Below are 21,893 nucleotides of genomic sequence, written 5' to 3'. Positions count from 1 at the left end.
ATGACTAGGGCTTTAAAAACCAAAATTAACTTACAAAAAATGTGATTTGAAATGAATGCAGGATCCAAAAAATGTCAACTGAAAAAACTATTTTAAAACAAATCACAAACCAGCCACACAATGAAACAGAACAAACAATAAAAACAGAGATATGAAGTCTAATAACAAACGAGTCTTTCATTGCGGTACCCAAACATAAAGGAATAACCGTCAAATGTAGTGAACATACAAGACAGCAATGAATCTCCAACATCAACAAAACTGAGTTCAGAAATACTAAAAAGAGTGTAGCCCAAATACGTCTTCAATGAAAAACTGCAATTAAGCAACAGCATCCAAGAAAGCTCTTCCAGGCTGACGATTGGCAAGGGGTCCATGGCATCCAAGAAGCTGTAGCACAATAAAAGTGAACAATGTTAGCTTTGAAGTTGCAAAAACCAGAAACACATAGAATTTCATGACACTTTCAACTAAAATTTCATAAAATTAAGCAAGCTTTACTCAACAATAACATACAAATTTTAAAAAGTGACCATTGTAAAAATTAGATAAAAGAATCACTCTTTATTTTATGTAAACATCAGTAATGAAACCAACGAGTAACTAGAGGTTTATTGATCATCATAAACTAAAAACCTTTGACATGACAAGTTAAAGAATCTTTTTTTGACAAAAAAGCTCCAAACTCAAACAAGTCCTAAGAAGAAACCACTTAGCTAAACTTAAACAAACTAACAATCACAAAGAATATAGTTTCCATATTGTTGAAATATTGATAATATACCTTAGCATTAACTCCGTCATTCATGATACGGTTCTCAGATTTCCATTGCACATAATCTGTTCGGCTAAACTTGGTGAATCCCCTGAAATGAACATCACAAAGATTAAGCACTAGTTCACAAAAAACAAATAATATGTATTAACACTAGTATGTCAAAATAGAGTACTAATAAAGCGTTAAACTTGTTTTTATACCATTTCCTTGAGACAATGATCTTTTGACGACCAGGGAACTTGAACTTAGCACGACGTAGAGCCTCTTGTGCATGTGGGCTGTTGGTATCCTTGCAACGAACAGAAAGGAGGACTTGACCAATGCTAACACGAGCACACACACCTTGGGGTTTGCCAAAAGCACCCCTCATACCAGTTTGGAGCCTATCAGCCCCAGCACACGACAACATCTTGTTGATACGCAACACATGGAAAGGATGAACTCTTACCCTCAAATGGAAAGCATCTTTTCCCGCAAACTTCGTCATGTACTTGTTACATGCAATACGTGCAGCTTCAAGTGCCTCACTTGACACATTCTCCTTCTCCCAACTGACCAAATGAACACAGAAAGGGAACTCATCAACTCCCTTCTTCTTCATGCCAACATCATAGATCCTAATTTTTGGATCGGGAACACCACGACAGTATCGCGACTTAGGATATGGCTTGTTCTTAATCTGACGATAACACCTAGCAGGTCCTATACAATGCAAAATATCACATTTTAGCAAATAAAAATCATTACTTTCCACACCATATTTAAATTACAAAACATTGAATAGATAACACAAACCTATTTACTTTCAACAGGCGAGTAAAAAAGACTCATCATAAAAACTATATCTATACATATATAGATACATATATATATATACATGCATATAAACAATTATTTAAACATCACAGAAAGTAACAAACATCCTTCAAACTAGCAATTATTTAGCATATCTTAAAACCAGTTTATTAAAGTTCATATTATACAGCTAAAATATACATATACATATACACATATATGTATATACATACGAAAATCATTGTAATTATTTCAAAAATATCACATAAACAGCCTTCAAATTAACAACTATTTAGATTAATTTATAATAATCAGTCTATAAGACTTCATTTCCATTACATATACACCTATACATATATTGACAGATATATATATATACATAAATACATAGATTTAATAACAAACTGAAAATCATAACGTAGCTATGGCATAAATCATCATCAATAGATCTATATATATACTCGTAATATAATAACAGATTTAGTCAACGAAAGTCAAATCGATAGATACAGAGATTATATATATATATAAGGATATTTTGATAAAGAATAATAATAAAGTGATTGAAGAGAAAACATACTTCTTCCCATTGCTGATTTTTTTTTTGTTTTGGCTGCTGCTGAAGTTTGTTGAATGAAAGAAAACCTAAATAGGAATTAGGGTAAGAAGAAATGGTGGTTATATAGTGATAGTTTTGGGCTTTATGGGCTTACGTAAGGGTATGCGTCATTGACGTGTTTGATTTTGGGCCGTGTTTTGGGCTTCTAGAAGTAAAGTGTAACCCATATTGGTAATGGTCGACTTTGAATTGGGTGGTGTTTGTTTGACTGTTTTGGTGAGAGTAGATATAAAGGGGAAGTTTGTCATTTTATAATTGTTTGGGGTATTTTTTGTCAAATGCTGATTCATTAAACGTTGCTTTTGTGTTCAATTTCTTTAAATAAAATGATTACGTATTCAGATTAAGCGGTATCAATTTATCATTATTCTGCTGCAAATGTTTTATGATATCACTGAGGAGGACTTTTATTAAAATAGGAAAAGAGTTTGCATAAAGTTTCTATGTGATCTAAATTTTTTTTAAAGCATGAGTCGGTATTTTTCTATCATATGTTTATAATTAAAAAGGAACATTTTTATAAATTAAAACGGAACGAAGATAACTATATACTTATCTTGATACTTGATATTTCATTTTGTCATTCTATCCATGCCAATTTAGTCATCAAATTTTGGTAATGTTTCATTTGGTACTATCATCTCGAAATTTAAGATTTTTTTTTTTATTTTATGACATTGAAAACAAGGAAAATGAAACACCTTAAGCAAGTTTAATGACTTCATTGGTATAAATCAAAATATAATACGGAGTAACTAATAATTAGAAACACCAACAGTCCAACATAAGTGTTCAGTAGTTTTACAGCATAATTCTTACTATTAATTTCATGATGAACTTGCAATTGTAGAAACAAACAATATGTCGTGTCGCTTAACTGAAGTTGTGGGTGCCTAAAAATTTTTTGGCTCTAGCATTGAGAGTGGTCCATCAATCAAGAGGTTATAGGTTCACCTCTCGCTCGAGACAAACCATGTAAATAATAAGTGTTACGATCTTATTATTAGTCTAAACTATTTCTCAAAAATAGCAATCAATTAGTATCCAAAAGAATGAATTAAGCATATACACAACTAGCAACCAATGATCCAAGGAAACTAGAAATTTGATTATTCATGAACTCATTTTTATAACTCTCAAACTGTACTTACAAACCCAAATTCCAACTTGTTATATACAGAAAAATGAAAACTGCAGATGTAAAACATCATTGCAAGTTTACTACATGATATATACTTCAAAAGATATATACCCATACACGGTAAGTGTGTCTTGCATGTATATGGGGAGACATCTCCCATAACATTGTTCACTGTGTTATGTACTCTACCCAAAAACCCAAATTCAACTATAGGAACATAAACTGTATGCGGTTTTGTTCATCTCGGCGCTATAGTGGGAACAACACCACTAACAAGGTCACTTCCTGATATATCAGAGGAAACATAAGGGTTCTTTGTTGTAGATGATGAAGATTGAGAAGACGCATTTTTCCCATGGTTAGTATCAATATCCATTGAGTCGTTGGTTCCTGAATCGGATACTGGCATCATCTGCCATATGTTTTCAAGTTCCCTGACCACTTCTGCCATCGAAGGTCGTTCATCTGTGTCCTCCTGACAACACTTGAGGGCTAAAGTCACAAACTTTTCCACACATTCCGATGGGTAAGATCCCATTTTTGAATCAATAACTGAGAATATCATGCCAGATCTATATGCAATATTAACCTGATGAATGTGTCATAAGAAAAATAAGGTTTAGTAAAGAGTATTAAAATATACCATTCATAACATAAAGTCGAAAATACACAAAGTAAACTATGCAAACCTTTTCATTTGCCTATATTTATTCATCTGACATAATAGGCTAAAATGTCTCTTTATATTGTTCCAACTTAATTCATTTATTTACTATTGTAGTATCAACATCAATGATTTCAGTATTGCATCAAGATTTCCGATTTGACATCAAAAGGTAGATTATATATCTTCATTTCATATCATTCATTTGTTTATATATGAGACAACTTTTGCGAGTCATGTGAACTATGGGCTTCCTAAGATGGCCTCTTAGCTTGCATTAGGTGCGTCACTTGCCAATGATTATGGTGCTTATCAAGATTTCTTGACTTTGACCTTGCATGTGAAACACTGGAACTTTTTTTCTAAGTTGTAAGACAATACCTCTCGAACAATGTTCTTGCCATGTGTGATCGGGTGCATCCCCGTTAAGAGTTCAAGAAAAACAACCCCCAAACTATAAACGTCGCTTTTGTCTGTTAGTTTATGAGTCAGGAAATACTCCGGGTCAAGGTAACCCTGCAACCAAAATATAGAAGTGAATTTTTTTACTCAATATGAGAAACTGAATGCAACATTTTTGTTCAAGTGTAATTCTATATTTAATGTCCATATTTGAAGCCTAACTTGCATTACATTGAGGGTGGCGAGGTGCAAGGCACACTTTGACTTCTAAAGTCAAAGTCAAGACTCTTTATTTTAAAGCTCATACGAGTTTTAATACAAATTTAACACCATTTTATGAAATCTGTTCTTATACATTTAAAAATATGTCATCAAAATTCAAAAATCATTAAAATAATAAAACATGATTGATGTCACTATTGTAGTAGAAGATTTACTCCATTTCAACATAAAACTAAAAAATTATTAAAAATATAGTTACCGGAGTTCCCTTAACAACTGTTGATACATGACCAGGAACAATTCCTTGCAAGTCGGCAACTGGAGCAAGTCGTGAAAGTCCAAAATCAGCAACCTTTGCAATCATTTTGGAGTCCAACAAGATGTTCGTGGCCTTAATATCTCGATGAAATATCGGTGGATTAGCTTCGGTATGTAGGTAGAGAATACCCTTGGCGGAACCCAATGCAACTCTTAATCTCATAGCAAAACTCAAGGGCTGTTTATACTTCTCGGAAACTAGTCACCATAACACAAAAGCTTCAGAAATCTTGAATGATTCCATACATAAGTAGCATTAATGTAATAAAATCTGTGTATAGTGCAAAAAGTTATTTCTGAATCCCTACTGAGTTGGTACATCAACTCCTTACTTAGATAGTATGAGCCAAACTTGCTTTTAGGTTTTATAAGAGTAGGGTTACATAGTTTATTAAGACATACCTGATAAATGATCTCTGAGAGTTCCATTTGACATGAACTCATAAACCAACATCTGCATGCACACATCCAGTGATTTAGAATAATGCTATATTCTATTGAAATAACTGCAAACTTCATATGGGCCAAGAAAACCGGCGACTCTGACTCTTTTAGTTTTTTATTTTAAAAAATTTAGGGTCACGTAGTTTGATAAATAATGCCATATTTTACTTGTAATGATTACCAATATGCAAAGGGCCCAAAAGGTAACTTAAGATTGAAATTTGTCAAAGGGTGGTGTCCTATCTATTTCTTTTATAGATTGAACTTATTGCAAATTGCAAGTGTACATCATGAATATAATAAATCTATACCACTGAAGTTGATAAGTAGTTTGCTTATAATAATAAATCTGGTTGCCTATTTGGCATTATTGCTTTATAAACTGAACATTCTTATTGACTCCATACAAGCATTTAAAGCCTTATTAGTGGAAATTATTAATTATTATTCGTTACCTTTAGATGGATTGAAAGCCATTAAAAGTGTATTCAAATGTGTAAAGCCTCCTAATCGCTAGTAATCATTAAATCTTAACAAAAATTTTTAAAAAAAATAGGAATGGATAAGTGAGTGTTGATGGGTCAGGGCAAACACAACCTGGTCCATTTTAACCCAGACAACATTATAACATTTTGACTAGTTACCCAACTCATCCATTTTCCCACCTCCAGGAGCATAATACAAGTAGAATTTACCTGCTCACCCTCTTCATCGCAGAATCCAAGCAAAGAAACCAGATTCCTGTGATGTAACCTAGACAAGAGCTCAATTTCGGTAAAAAACTCTTTTTCACCTTGTAGTGATCCCTCTTCGGCTCGTTTGATTGCAACAACATGACCATCAGTTAGGATACCTTTGTATACCCTTCCGTACCCACCCTGTCCAACTTCACTACCAACATCAAAATTGTTCGTAGCATGTTTCATTTCTTCATAAGTGAAGCTTTTCACTCCTTCGATTTTAAGAGAAGCCCTAGAAACTGCAAAAATACAAAGTAACATCCTTTGAAGTCAAATTGACTAATTTTCAACTTCTAGTATATATGAATATTGACCTTTTGAAACGCCACTGACAAGTGATAACTATAATATACTTTCACTAAAGTGTAGTTGATGTTCAATGCATGATATAATTCATATAAATTTGAAGTTTGATGGGGTGATAAACCTCAACCATGATAGTCAAATTTCAGATCTATTTAAGATCAGACAGTATATATGAAACTTAGAGGTGGCCCCTTACCCATATACTAATGAACTGGTCAAATCAGGTTAATTAATATCATTAAAAGAAGACCAATGGGTCAAAGTGGTGAAACAGGTCGAAAGTCTGTATTTTTAATGCATAATGCGTACAACTTATTAAGTCGCTTGATTAAAAAAACTAGATGATTAATGTAATAATTTTCTATGCATATTTATCACAAACTGTTAATAAATATTTCATAATAATTGAAATAAGTGCTTTGGTTACCAAACAGAACCTGTACGGCTGTACCAAAACTACTCATTCTGGTCTGACAACATATTTTACCCGTTACTCAACATGCTAGACCCACCAATTTACGACCTCTTGTGAGAAGTGTCAACAGTAATGAAAATCCACAAGTTTGCTCACCATGACGTTTTCTTGAAATTGCACGGTACTTTTTCCGATTCAATCTCAAGATATAAAGTGAGACAAAAGCAGAGAATAAAACCGCGCCGACAATAGCCCCAACAATAATTCCTGCCAATGCACCCTTGCTTATACCAGAAGAGGAGGAGGGTGTGGGAATAACTGCAATTAAAATAAGTATCAATAACATTAAGAAATTACACAATGATATCAACCACCTATCATTTATTAATATTAGTATCCTCCATCCATGATAAAACCAAGTTTGAGAGTGTACCAAGAGAAATTAAATAACTCATGAAATATTTCATTGTGGGTGTACTTTTAAAAAAGGTGTATTATCTAACCAAAATCAAGATCATAAGGTTTTGTAAAAAAAAACTTTGGTCAAATAGGAAAGCAACCTAAAGATCTTCAAATGGAGATGCTAAAATGTACATAGGACATCCGAAAGCAACATACTGGAAGAGATTTTATAGAGCCGTAAGAAACGGAGGGAGTCCTAACTCCTTAACTAGGGGATTTGGATGTGCATTCTGAAAGCGATTATCTGATTTCGGATAATGAAAATCAGATAATCAGCTACGATCAGATATGCTTTTGCCAAGTGTTTAGTGAATTCTAACTGTTTTAAAAAGTAGTGGATATAATGACTCTAAAAGAGGAATCTTTGTGAATACAGTAGAAACGTTTTGTGAAATGAAAATAGAATGTGTCTTGAACTAGGCTTTATTCAACTTTAACCATAAATTAATGAGCTTTGTTACAGCTGTGCATATTCTAAATATGCAAAACTGAAATATTCAGGCAAAGAAGCAGAACCTGTTTTTTATCCAAGCATTAAGAACCGTTTATCAAAAGATTACGGTTAATAGGAGACTTACAATCTTTGTAAGGATCCAAAAGTGTGAAATTGAGAAGCTCGTAAGGTCCAAATATTTCACTATCTGGAATCTCCCATTGCGTGAACAAGCTCCGAATCCTGAGAACTTCACTCCTATTGAAGGTATCAGAACCCGGTCCAGTAAATACAGGAAAAATCTTCAAATACATTTGTAGTCGAGGACCCTTTATCCATTTATATGTAAGATCAAGTTGAAAATGATTTATTTTAAGACCAGAGGTTAGATACACCTCAAATGTATAGAAGTATGCTGGAAAATATGAAAAACCGGGGCTCTTTAATCGGTAGCCAATAAGCAGTGGTGCGGCACAAAAGCATGGCGTAGGAGACCCTGGTGCATATTCATAGTTTCTTGGGCATGATTGAACTTGACAATTGTCAGTCGAGTTTGATGGGATACTTTGCAAATGGCTGACTAATGCCAATGAAGGTTGACAGAATCGTGACATGCTTACGTTTGAGTTTGAGCATGCAGGGTTCCCTTGAAGGCTGAAATTATATAAACACATATAACTAAGTTTACATGATAAATCTATGATTATTAAACTAACAAGAAAAGTAACAAACCTAAGGGTGACATTTGGAGGGAGGTTGAGACTGCCACTGCCTGAAATACCTGTAATATCATTATTTTGCATATCCCTGCAATATCACAGCTGTGAGTTTAACTAGACACTTTCAATACAAATAAGACACCATTGTACAACAATTTCCACTTGCACGGTTTTCAATATTACCGTCCCATCAAAATTGCAACATCTTTTGTGATTTTAGATATTACCTGTAACTTGATTTCATCAATTAGTACACATAACCAGCTATTGAGCTTTCATTAGGGGTGGCAAAAAAAGCAGGTTGAATTGAATAACAGTTTAAAACGAGTATGGGTTAGAACAGGGCTTTTCTTTATACAAGTTGATGGACCCAAAACACTTTTTGCCCAAATATTTTACAAACTTTTAAAAACAAAATGGTGTATTATATATTATTACAAAAAACTACTGCAACACTATCTAACATTATGGACTACTTAGCTATTTAATTTAACCATTTGGCCCCATAAAGATAATGCATAATCCCAACTGACCCATTCGTAACTGAATAGGTAACAATGCCACGTATATTGTCACTCTTGATAGCATGTAATACATACGACCAAAAATTCCAGCTCTCATGACATTGGCAGAGGGTATATAAACAGAGCTCGTTGAAAAGAACAATCTTTACAAATATGAAATGGGTGGAGTGAATGATAACAGACATGCATAAAGAAGCACGACACAAATGTGTATCCACGTGCAAACAGGAGCACAAGTGTGTGCATTAATATACACTCATTGTGTGTGTGTGATATATACGTATATATATAGAGAGAGAGAGAAAGAGAGAGAGAGTTTTAGGCCTTACAAGGTAAGTTGTTCAGTTGAATTTAAGGTCCTGTTTTGCCATATATTGGACGAAATTGAGCCATTCAAGGAATTGTTGAAGAGAGACCTGCAATGAGAAATTGAGAATAGTTTCGATAAGCATGTCTATCCATGATATTTGTAAACAGCATGCATAAATAAGTCATGTTTCTTAGTGGTAAGCTTAAAGAACACGTGAATATTATTGAGGTAAAAATTAAATAGCACTTGAAAGAAGCAAAGGTGTAAGATTCCTCACAATCTTTGAAGATTAGGAAGGCCTGAAAAGCTGGGAGGAATAGGTCCAGTAAGCTGATTGTTTGACAGATCTCTGTACATGAAATTGTTCATATCATAAGAACCCAAAACAAAAACCCAGAGTAAATGATAGACAGACCCTCATAAAAATCAAGTAGTCATACATTGTTGTGATATCGTCAGAAAGATTCATGTCTGGTATGGATCCATTAAGATTGTTATTACTGAGGTCTCTGAAATATACAGTTGTCATAAAAAGGTCAAATGTCAACACCAACACCAATGAACACAGATGACAAATGCAACGCTAAAAAATAACAAAATCAAGGACTTTCGCCAAGTGCACTTAAAATTCGAAATAATTATTGCATTCTTACATATAAGCAAGATTTGGTATCCTGCTAAGATCAGGGATTGGTCCCTGCAAGGTGCAATTCCTCAAACTCCTGATAAAGAACAACATACAAAACCAAATGAAAAAAAAAAAAAAAAGTCACAAGCCAGAAAAAAAAAACCCTATTTTGCCTATTATTTAATCAATTCCCATGTAAGTTAAACTTACAACTTCAACAACTGAAGCATGTTGCTGTAAGATGGAGGTATACTACCATCAAACTGGTTGTTGTCAAGTTGACTGCCAAAAAAAGAAATAAAAAGTGATGGATAGATTTTAGAGAACAATACACTAAAGATACAAATATGTATGAATAATGCTAAAAGATGTTGCTATCTGAAAAAATAACAGATAATACATGCGAAATTAAGTGACCCGAAATGAGTTAAGTTCTGTCTCTAAATTCTCATGATTCTCATGCACAAAATTCAAATTTAACTTCATCGGTTAAGCAGTAAATGACCCATTAGTCTTATGGTTTGACCAAAACAATCTAGTCTTACACATCAACCTAGCAAACAAGAAAAACATACAGGATAAGTAGGCTCGGCAGTTCACTAAGCTCAGGAGGAAGTGAGCCTGATAAATTATTGTTGTCAAGCAGCCTGAAAAAAATGTGCACGTCAGCAAATGCCAGGAAGTATTTAGGGCAATCAAAGTTACTCCTACGAAATATAAACGTACATATGAACAAGTGATGGCAATCTAGATAGCTCAGGAGGAATTTGCCCGCTAAGTGAGTTATTGTTCATATGGCTGCCCAGAGGACCAAAAGAAACAACAAACCAAACATAAGTCATCACAATCATTATAAAAATCAGGTAAAAGATTAAAAAAAGAAAAATAAAAAACAAAATCCCTACAAGTGCTTTGTCTTGTTCAGATTTGCAAATGAGTTTGGTATTGGTCCCGATATGTGGTTCTGATCAATCTGTATACGGTCCAGATTAGGAAGAAAACCAAGCTCTTCTGGTAACGAACCTGTTAGTTCATTTCCATTCAGCAACCTGCACGTGCGTAATCATGAACGCGGGAATCATGACACCGATAAATGACGACTCTTTTCACATCTTTTCATCTATATGACAACAGCTGTAAATTAACCACCAAAAAAAGAAACTTACAAGAGCCTCAAACTTGTAAGTTCACCGATCTCTCTTGGTATACTCCCAGTTATCTTGTTCCACATGACATCCCTTTAATATGAAGAGTAAATAATCATACAACTATATCATAATTATAACAGGAGTAAGAAGCTAAGATAGTAATGTAAGTGACACTAGAAACTAGACTCACAATATTTCCATATAAGATAATCGTCCTAGGGCTGGAGATAAAGTTCCTGAAAGATTGAGATGAAGTAGCTGCCTGCAAGATTTTATACATGAAATTATTTAAGCTATTTTTCATGCTCTGATTGTTCAACTAGTTAGAGATTAAACATAACCCAAATCAATCCATTCACAAGTAAATGGGTCAAAATTGCAGCTTCTACTTACAGTTCTCGGACATGAAGATAGCTGTCGTCTAGGGTTTTGTTAAAGCACAAGACCCCAGTCCAATTTGATACACATGGATCTCCACGTTTCCAGTTATCGAGACTGTTGTCTGGATCAACAAGACTATCCCTGATAACCTGCAGTGCTGTCACTGCACTCCGATTGACAAGCTTATCATAAGTAATTAATAAAAAAATCCCTCTAACACAAAACTAACGATGATAATTATTATCTCATAACCAATCAGGAACCAAAGTTCTTTTGTTCGTTGTGCATCCAGGCATTACAAAAACATTTCGTAACCATCGCCAAAACGACCACACCCTTGAAATGCAAATACTAAGTTGAATATAGCAAGTATATAAATGGGTATGCATAGGCCTAAGAGCAAGGTAGCAAAAGTTTCATACCCTACTATGACTTGATTCCTCGAACTCTTGGTTGATGGGTCACCTAGATACAGCCTAGACCTATTCCTAACTTTAAAATTCTAATCAATGATCTTAAAATTAGCATTTTAAGGAAAGGGAAATTAAACTGCCAAAAAAAGAAATTCAGACTTTAAAATTATGATTTTTTATATGGAAGGAAAATTCACACAACCATGGTCCATTATACACTTATAACTCCACTCAGACTTGAACGCGGGACCTCTTGGTTATAGGCCACCTGAATACAGCTTGCTCAAATGTCTATCGCTGTTCGCTAACTACATAATTCTAATCTAGGTCTTAAGATTAGAGTTTTATGGAAGGGGAAATCAAATGAAGAAAACAAAATTTGAAACTTCAAAATTCTGATTTTTTTTTCCGAAAGGCAAATCTCACCCAACCATAACACGCCTGGCCAAACGAATGTTGCTAACTTCAAAATTCTAATCCCAGCCTTATATAATCAGTCCAAGTTATGTCATGATATAACATGTGCAATGTGTTCTAGGTTCTAGCAACATGGATCATGTATATAAAGAAATAAATATCCTAGTTATAACTATACTTATTAACTACGCATACGAAATTCCATTGGTCAACCTTCTAACTCGGAAACCATAATTATATATCTTGCTTCATAGCTAAATAATATAAAATAGTATCATATATACAAAAAAAAAACACAGATTTCTGTCACAATATAATGAAAAAGATGGCACTTTCTAACAGTAATTCTATCATACACTTAGAACAAACACCATAGAAACGAAGTAACTACTAATTAACTTACCTTCTGTAGGATGAGTAGATTGACTATCCACAACCACCAACAAACTCACAACACAAAATGCTTTAAACCACAAAAACCTCAACTCAAACATCCCAAAAACTGTCACCTTTACACCAATCCTTAACTATTAACTCAAACTAAACCACCTTCTACTTCTTGTCCTTATCGAAAAATCCGAAACCCGAAACTAAACACCAATAAAGTTCCAAACTTTCTAAAGATTCTTCACAGAAATCCACATATAATAACTCCAAACAGAAGGGTAAATAAATACAATCTCAAAACCAAAAGAATTACCACTTTTCAACTCATTGAGACATTTTATCAAATACGTTGCGTGCACAAAGTTTTAATTAAAGAAAATTGGCTTCTTTATGATGTGTTCACATGGGTTTTCATTGACATTAAAGAGGGTTGTGGTGGTTGTGTTTGATATGGTAAAAATCTTGAAATTTTCTTTAGTAATCTTTTGTGGGTGTTGTTTGAACTGGTAAAAGTTAGTAAGCTGGAAATGGAGAAGAAGTGAGTGACGATTGCAGCCATTTTTTTATCAGTTTAAAATTATAAATTTATTTTTAATATAGCTAAGGTTGTTGCCAACATTGACTTTCTGTGAAAGGGTTGAGTTTGTTGAATATGTTTGTGGGTCCCATGGGTTTGAAAATTGGCTGCTGTACTGCAATTTTTATTTAGAAAAATATAAACATTTTAAATAAGGAGGTGACATTCGTACAATAATTTTTGATTAATTTATCACCAATATGTTTTATTGACTTGTACAGTATGATGTAATAACTGTACTGTGTGGTAAATATATCAATTTTTGTGGTACAAATATCAATTCTCTTTTAAATATTAGTCTGACATGTGGTATTTATTATTTCTCTTTCTTAATTTTTTTTTCTCATTTTTTCACATGTCATCATAATTAGAAAAATTTTTAAACTATTTAATTAGAGAAATTAATCATTTCTCCTTCATTTATATTTAAAAAATAATTTATCCGCTTAAAATAATTAACTTAAAATCTTACTAACAAAAACGTGATAATAAATATAAATTTGAAAAGAGAACTATTAGAATTCACATTTTATGATTTTTGTATGAAATTTAGTCTAATTTTTAAAAAAATATATCATCTCCCGTTAAACTTTTTAAGAGTAAGACCTATCACTATTTGCGGGTAAAATACTAAAATTAGGTACACTTTAAAATGTTTACGAATTTGTCCATATATCTCATTTACATATATAATTTAATTTAGGAGCCTTTTTTTTTTAGAACAACAAATTATATATACTTAAATTACACAAATGTTTAGACATATTAAGTCTGTTTCGTGATGTGGCAATCTATATAGGTGTAGCCATGTCAAGACATATTTTCTAACTCATTTTTCAGGCAACCTGTAGCTCAATTTTCGATGATTAGTCAATGTAAGCAGTCTAAAATATAGTGGATGATAGCGACGGTGGTGACTAATTTTTGGAAACTCGAGTTGTAGGTTGGTCGAAAATTTCATCAGAAAAAGAAGATAGTAACATAGATGCATACATGGATTACCTTATCACCTGCATGGTCATATTATCACACTAACAAACACATATTAATCAATCAAAACATCTATTAATTTGTATTAACTTTTGGGAGTGATAATACTACCAATTAGTCATTCACAACAACTTATGTTTTATACAAATGTATACTATGCAGTAATATATATACATATATTATGGTTGATTAAAAGTCTTGTGATCGAGAATATTGTCCATTAACTTTAAATGGACAATGGTATTATGTATTCTTTGTCAGGATTTCCTTTGTTTTGCTTATAAAAATTGTTGACAACCTTCATTCATATTAGCAAATGACGAACTAGCAAATGATGAACGTAGGTCAAGTTTATTCCAAAAATACGTAGCCATATGCCCCGTTATTTTACAATATTAATGCTTAAAATTTTGGTTGGCAACAATAAAGCAAAAAGAAAAGAACAAGATCGAATGAAGGTGGATAGGTGATTTGGAATCCAAAATCGCTTTTTGATGTTCATTTTGATTCTCAGTTAGGAATTTCCTTTTTAATATGTATTTTATTTTTAGATAAGTGGTCGAAGGGGAGGCAGGTTTTATCTCTTTAAAAGTTTCGTAATTATTAATTAGATAATGATATATATACCTAAATCACGTGCCTAATATTACGCCTACTCAATATATTACATGACATATGTTTTTCACTCATTCTCTTTCAGCATGTCTACCTTTGATCTTTACCACATGATTTGATCTCTCTTTTAGGTATATCTTTAGGCATACAAATTAGACATATTAATTATTTTCCTTATTAATTTGAGATAACATCTTACGGTTGTTGGGCTTTTTTAGTTATAAAGTTTTGAGTTTTGTTAAACGAAATCCTAAAAACATTCGTTAACGTGCATTAAATAGTTGTACATTTACCATTAAATTCAGGGGTGAGCTTTTAATATGAAAACGTACAATCTTTCTATACACGTTAAGTGAAGCCCTTAAAACTTTATTTATCATTTTTCTAAGGTTTTTCGTCCTTCCTTTTTAAAAAGTTATGTTATATATAAAATTCCTAGCTTTATCGAGTATATTGTTTAACTTTATAGTTTTTAATCCCTAGCTTTATATGATCTCCAAAAGCATTTTTAAAGCAAACTAAACCAAATATCCGAAAATGCAATGTACATATCATTTTGTTACTAAACAAGGAAATAATAAAGAGTAAAATATGTCGAGGCATAAGCCTCAGATAATGTTATAGATGTAGCAAATAGCAAACACGAAGTTGCATGCGTGTATGTAAGTATATAAGTAACATATTTAGATTTAGAAGATATTTATGTTGTTTTGACTTTTTATGATAGATAACATATGCTCTTAATGAGGTAGGGTAGGTTTGTCCACACGTTGCGGTAGAAACGATATAAATATGATTTGGACAGGCTAACACATTGTTAAAAAGAAAACAAAAACAAAGCCCTGTTAAGATGCATTGAAACCATTTAGTCTTTTACATTAAGGTCGTGTTTGTTTCAAAGAATTTGATGGACTCCGATGGAATTAGAATTGAATTCCATTATTTGGTGCGTTTGGTTATTCAAAAAAAGAGAAATCTCATTCCGTAGAAATGTAAACATTCCATCATTTGATGGAATCCCCATTCCTTGGGGATGGAGGAAAATTTGATTCCTTCCATCACTTGAATTCTCAAAAAATCAAAAACATTTCGTCAAATTCCATTCCTTCAGATTCCAATTCCTTCGAAAAATTTCATTCATTTCAAAAACAATGTGAACCAAACGCGCCCTTAAGTGGTTAGTTGGGAGTTTGGACCTTCTTTGAGGGATCTGGCAGAAAAAATTGTTGGTCTAGAGACATTAAATCGAATCTTGATTTCTTTATGTTTTTCAACATTTACCTCTTGAGCATATAAACATACGTGTCATCGCTCCTGGTCTACAGAAACCTATGTGTACCATCTTAACTTTTCTTTTAATAAAATTTTGATGTTATAATTTTTCTTTCTTTATGACGATGATTAGTAAAAAGATAACAAATAACTAATACTCAATGTCGTCTGTTACGGATTTTAAGCCCCACGACCGTCTGTACAGTGTGTGAGAGAGCTTGAAATGTACCAAAAAAATAAAAAGAAACCTCCAACCTTAACCTATGTTTTTAGAGTCAAGTGCTCCAACCAGGGCCGACAAATGAACTTCGGGATTGGTGTGCAAGATAAAAATTTTAAAATGAGCCCATATAACAAAAAAGATATAATAAGGATATATATATATATATATTACGATAATTACTATGAGCGTAAAAAAAATGTTAGTAATTGCTTATAAGAATTCATTGAACACAAAATGTTGTTATCAAAAAGTAGTTAGAACATTTTTTATTCTTAGTTGAACATTGTCCTTCTTCGAAAAGTGTTTTAAGCAAAATCATTTATCAAACTGATATATAATAAATAATATTTTAAAATGGGGCCCGTTTTACGATCAGAGTCTCATGCACTGAACTATATAACACTTGTCAAGATCATTGGCTCCAACCATTTGCTACAACCGGATTGGTTTTATTACAATAATAACGAGATACGTTATCCGGGCGTTGTCCCGGGAGACATTATATTTATTGTGTTCCGTACTATGTAAAAATTATTACATGCTTTTAAAAATATTATAAAGCTCAAAACTTGAGTTGATATTGATTTTTTAATGAATAAACAATTATAAATTAAAAAAAATCGACAGTATAATTTTATAACAGATTAATATATTATATAAATTATAAAAGATAACAAGTATGAACGTAGAATATTTAAAATAAAAAAAACAAATTAATAATACAAACATAATTAAAGCTAATTTTCCAAATAATGGAAAATAGAAAGTGAAAAAAAATAATCCATAATAATAAAATATCAACCGAAATAATATTGAAACTAATAAATATTGTTTGCAAACAAATTTTTCAGAGATGGTTAGGTGTATATATTCAAAACATACACCCTATTGTTATGTGTATATATACTATGTAATAGTTCACTTGTAATAAGATGAGATAATCTTAAAAATGTTACAAACTTAAAAAAATAATAATATGCAATTAAAATAAGTGATCTTTTGTAAACAAATTGAAAGCAACTTAAAAGATCAAAACATAATTTATCAAGCCCAAAACATAAGAAAATCAAGAGGCCCATTAAAAAAATGAAAACGGACCAAAAAAAAATAAAATGACCCATTAATATTTTTTCATGCATTTCCGTACCTTTGTTTTTAATATATATATATATATTAATAACTAGTGTTACACTGTATTCTTTTATTAAAAAGGGCGTAACATATTGATTGGCAATGGGCTCGCACACTGGATATGTATATGAGCCAATACCCATACCAAATAGCTTGTCAAATGGGCCATTATGTATACATGGGTTCATTCAGCTGAAGGCTGAAACTTAAAAAACATTTTTAAAGGGTTGAAAGAGGTTTCTTGCATTATTTGGTCTCTTTGAATATTGAAAGGGACTTTGATCATTACATCACTTATTTTTTATATTACCGTACAATGTATCTTAAAACATTGAACATATGTAGTTTATGAGTTCAAATATTGATTCATATAAAAAATTAAGTAGTGATGTATGGCTAAAAAAAATATCTTATGGATGATTCTCATATTTAAATACTTAATACATAAGAATCTTTCTTACGAGTACTAAAATAGTACTAACAACCAAATATTTCACGATACACAATACACAAATATTGAACATTTTGACGTTGTGGATGTTGCATATCATTGCAACCCAATAGTAATGAATGAGGTTTGTACCCGAGCGTTGCCCCAGAGATGTTACATGTAAAACTTATAATATGTTCTCAAAATAACTACGTTCACCTTTGTAACATATAATGTTGTTGTTCATAAACGGCATGTAGCTTTGAGGTAGGTCGAACCTCTTAGCCAAATACGACTCTTAAACAATTAAATTAGGTGTCCGATAGACAATATTAAGTTGAAACAAATACTATACTCTTACACCCGTTAAAGAAATGCACCTGATTTGGCGAAGATTTCAACAGCATGAGGTTTTACATACGTTGTCTTACCGGGTCCGTGATAAAAAATTTTCTTATAGTAGAAATGCTTATTTCAAATACCCGATGCGGGAAAATGTGTTGATGATGACATGATAGCATAGTTGTGTGGAAGCTTTTAAACTTGTACTTTATACTTAAGAAGGTACACTTTAGTAAATTTTGTGGCAAAATAAAAGAAGTAAAAAGTTGGTGATAAAAATGAGAATTACAAAAGGTAAATTGAATGGTGGCAAAAATATAAAAGGTAAAACTTTGAGGCTAAAAATGAAAAAGCTAAATGAGAATTACAAAAAATAAATTAAAGTAATTTGGTGGAAAAAATAGAAAAACTAAAAATTTCAGGCTAAAAATAAAAAAGCAAAAAACTATTGTAGTTAAGATAGTTGTAAAATGTAGATTGATAGAAACCGTTTGATCCCATGTACTGAATTGGTACCCACATAACCCCCAGCAGGAATAGTGTCAAGGTAATTCAACCACTTAATTTCAATTATGCCTCTGGCAAGATTCGAACCCAGGTTGCTCTTAGAAAGTGGCAGCCGGTGGCCAACTCTTCGTAGAAGAGTTGGTTTGGTTGTAAAATGTATATATATATAATAATGTTAGTGCCTGATCTCAAAACTTGTGGTTATGTATAATGAATCGGTTTATTGTGGTTTTTTTTTTAATTAATATTGATGGTTTTATAAATTTATTTTGATGATGATAACTGATAAGGGAATGATGTAAAGAAAATAATAAACATTGTGGTGTTGTTTTATGAACTTGTGAAACTATCATTGACTTAAGGTTTTAAAAGCCTCTCAAAAGCTGCATATTAGATTGTATTTTATTTTTAGTTTGTTATAATAATGATTATAAAATATGCAAACATGCTACCAGTCTACCACTTCACTTTAAATTGTAATCTCATTAAAGGCGAACCCAATGAATAGTGTCATGTGCCACGTGGCGTTGTTTTGTTGGTCCACTTATACCCCGCGTTTTTTCCCAGATTTTGTCATATCGGATTCCGTTAAGGTTATTTTTCGTTCCGTTTTTCTTGGTTTCTTACATAGTTTTTTTGCTTTTGTGTTTTCTTTCTATTGGTCCACCTATACCCCGCGTTTTTTCAGATTTTGCCATATCGGATCCCGTTAAAATTATTTTTCTTTTGATTTTTGTTGGTTTATTATATAGTTTTTTTGCTTTTATGTTTTCTTTCTATTGGTTCATCGTATACCCCACATCACTATCTAGATTTTGTTATTTTGGATCCCGTTTGGGGTTTTTTCTTAGTGTTCATCATAGTTTTTTGACTTTTGTGTTCTCAATTAATATATTGAAAACTTTTACTCAACATTTTATTTTTCCTTTGTTATTTCTATTTTCTTTAAGGTTATTTATCTTTCGGTTTTTCTTGGTTTTTTGATACCTTTTTTTTTTTGCTTATATGATCTCTTTTATTGGTTCATCATATACCCCGCATCACTATATAGACTCTGACATTACGGATCCCGTTTGGAGTATTTTCTTTCGGGTTTTTTTTGCATGGTTATCAATAGTAACCATGCTTATTAAAATTGACATGTGACATCGGTTATAAAGTGACACATCACACGTTTCTTATAGTTTGGATTTTGCCACATTGCATCCTGTTCGGATTTGTCACGTCTTTTTTTTTATTATTTTTGTTTTTCTTTTTCGGATTTTTTATTACGGGTTACTTCTTTTGTTTTTTTCACACTTTTTATTTGTCATTCAACCTTATTGTGATACACCCCGTACCACTACTTGCATTTTGCTATATCGCATCTGCTTGAATTCTGAATTAATATATTAATATTTTTGTCATATCACATCCCGTTCGGGTTTCTACTATAGGTTACGTCTTGGTTTCTTGCATACTTTTAAACAAACATATTAATGACAAAATTATTTCTAATTAAGCGGTCGAAAATTCACAACATATATACTAAAATAACGAACCGTTTCAACAAGGGAATTGAGACCCCGCAACGCGGGGTCCAAAAGTTTCTAGTTAATATTATTGTAGATATGCGTCCCGCACCCCGACCATAGAATTTCGGGTATCCGCAGTGACTTCGCATGGACTTTTGACCAGCGCATTAATGCTACCATCGCATTAATTACGCTTGACTTTTGACCAAACTTTCCGCAACGACACATTGTTGCGGAAAGTCTCCTAGAAATTCGTTATTCAAAATAAACCGTATGTTTCTTATCCTTCACCCCCTCTTTCTTTTTCTTTCTTTCTTTGGCCGAACGAAAACACCCAAAACTCTCCCATCTTCAAACCCAAAAATCACAAATTCACCCCCTTTTCTCTAATTATTCCGGCCAAGATTCTGGCAAACTTTCGACAGCCAATTTTCTTACCACCATCCCAGTCATCAGGCGCGATTAAGGTGCTCGTCATCCCGCTTTCACCCGTACTTTCAGCAATGATTTTCCGGCCACCATCTCCTTCGCAGCTGGTGTTTCGATTATATCCATACCGTTTTTGGTATGTAAATTCGGCCCAGTTGAACAGTTCTTCGTGTGAATTAAACACCTGAAATAGTAAAGGTGTTCCCGAAACAAACAAAACTCATTATTGTGATAAAAATTTAAAAAAAAAAAGTTGATGTCATCATTTAACTATACCTCCTCGGTGTAGAAATCGTTTGCGTCGTAGTCAAATTGGGGGGCCACCTCCGAGGTCTCATATTCTTCATCGTGCTCTTCTAAGTGAAACTCAAAATTTTGATCACTCATATCTTCCCACATATTCTCAAAATAATCCATCTGAAAACACATTTATATTAATAATATGATTAAACATATATATATATATATATATATATTATAAGTATGTATGAATACAAACCTGAAGATCGAATGAAGAAGTAGAATCTATAAACGAAATGAGAGCGATAGAAAGTATATAACAATTGAATGAACAAATGAACGATAGAACGCAGTATATAACTACACAACGACACTGTTGATTGTCATAGTCAACAGTGTCGTTTTGTCCTACTCGACTTTCCACAATGACATCGCCGCGGATAGTTTAATAAGGACAAAACAACACTATTGTCTATGATAGTCGACAATGACTTTTGTCCTCCTAGACTATCCGCAACGATGTCGTTGCGAAAATTCGAGTAGGACAAAAGTCATTGTTGACTGTCATAGTCATTAGTGTACGGAATATCGTACAAGACTTTCCGCAGCGACATCGTTGCGGATAATTTGGTCGGGATACTAATTCATTGGTCGGCCTATATGGCGCCACATAAATATTATATACCTTTAATAAAAGTCATGGAAGTGAACAGTAAAAAAACTCGGTTTGCTTGTATATTTAGTTTGTGCGGTAAAAATAATAATAGTTTTTAGTTGGGGTGGTCTGGGTGCTGCTTATTAATTGAGAGGTCTAAGGTTTTGATATTTTTACTCCCCTCCTGTTTTGTTATTTTATGTCTTTTTAATTAAGGATTTTAAAAATGTTTTTTTTCCCATCTATTTTCTATACTTTTAAATTTCTCTGTCTCAAACATTTTTTTTTACATGTCTTTTGTA

At 32.6% G+C, this 21,893-nt stretch overlaps 2 protein-coding genes across 2 annotated transcripts; both read right to left on the bottom strand.

Moving 5' to 3' along the window:
• Positions 1 to 152: 152 nt before the first annotated feature.
• LOC122607722 (60S ribosomal protein L10-like) lies at positions 153 to 2,228 on the bottom strand. The gene is made up of 4 exons (XM_043780750.1): positions 2,154 to 2,228; positions 979 to 1,480; positions 785 to 866; positions 153 to 390 (listed from the first exon to the last, which is right to left on the bottom strand). The coding sequence occupies exons 1-4, from the start codon at positions 2,161 to 2,163 to the stop codon at positions 322 to 324; spliced, it is 663 nt and encodes a 220-aa protein (XP_043636685.1). The 5' UTR covers positions 2,164 to 2,228; the 3' UTR covers positions 153 to 321.
• A 1,059-nt stretch (positions 2,229 to 3,287) lies between these two features.
• LOC122606878 (probable LRR receptor-like serine/threonine-protein kinase At1g06840) lies at positions 3,288 to 13,211 on the bottom strand. The gene is made up of 20 exons (XM_043779760.1): positions 12,683 to 13,211; positions 11,462 to 11,612; positions 11,259 to 11,330; positions 11,087 to 11,158; positions 10,826 to 10,969; positions 10,647 to 10,718; positions 10,496 to 10,567; positions 10,131 to 10,202; positions 9,946 to 10,014; positions 9,733 to 9,801; positions 9,570 to 9,641; positions 9,312 to 9,398; positions 8,472 to 8,546; positions 7,885 to 8,393; positions 7,001 to 7,162; positions 6,079 to 6,362; positions 5,342 to 5,393; positions 4,881 to 5,137; positions 4,379 to 4,513; positions 3,288 to 3,922 (listed from the first exon to the last, which is right to left on the bottom strand). The coding sequence occupies exons 1-20, from the start codon at positions 12,771 to 12,773 to the stop codon at positions 3,572 to 3,574; spliced, it is 2,868 nt and encodes a 955-aa protein (XP_043635695.1). The 5' UTR covers positions 12,774 to 13,211; the 3' UTR covers positions 3,288 to 3,571.
• Between the last annotated feature and the right edge of the window lie 8,682 nt (positions 13,212 to 21,893).

Source organism: Erigeron canadensis, chromosome 7 (genome assembly GCF_010389155.1).
Source record: "Erigeron canadensis isolate Cc75 chromosome 7, C_canadensis_v1, whole genome shotgun sequence".
In the NCBI taxonomy this organism is placed as follows: domain Eukaryota; kingdom Viridiplantae; phylum Streptophyta; class Magnoliopsida; order Asterales; family Asteraceae; genus Erigeron; species Erigeron canadensis.
The sequence above is the reverse complement of the archived record's forward strand: the minus strand, read 5'-3'. Positions and strand labels throughout refer to the sequence as shown.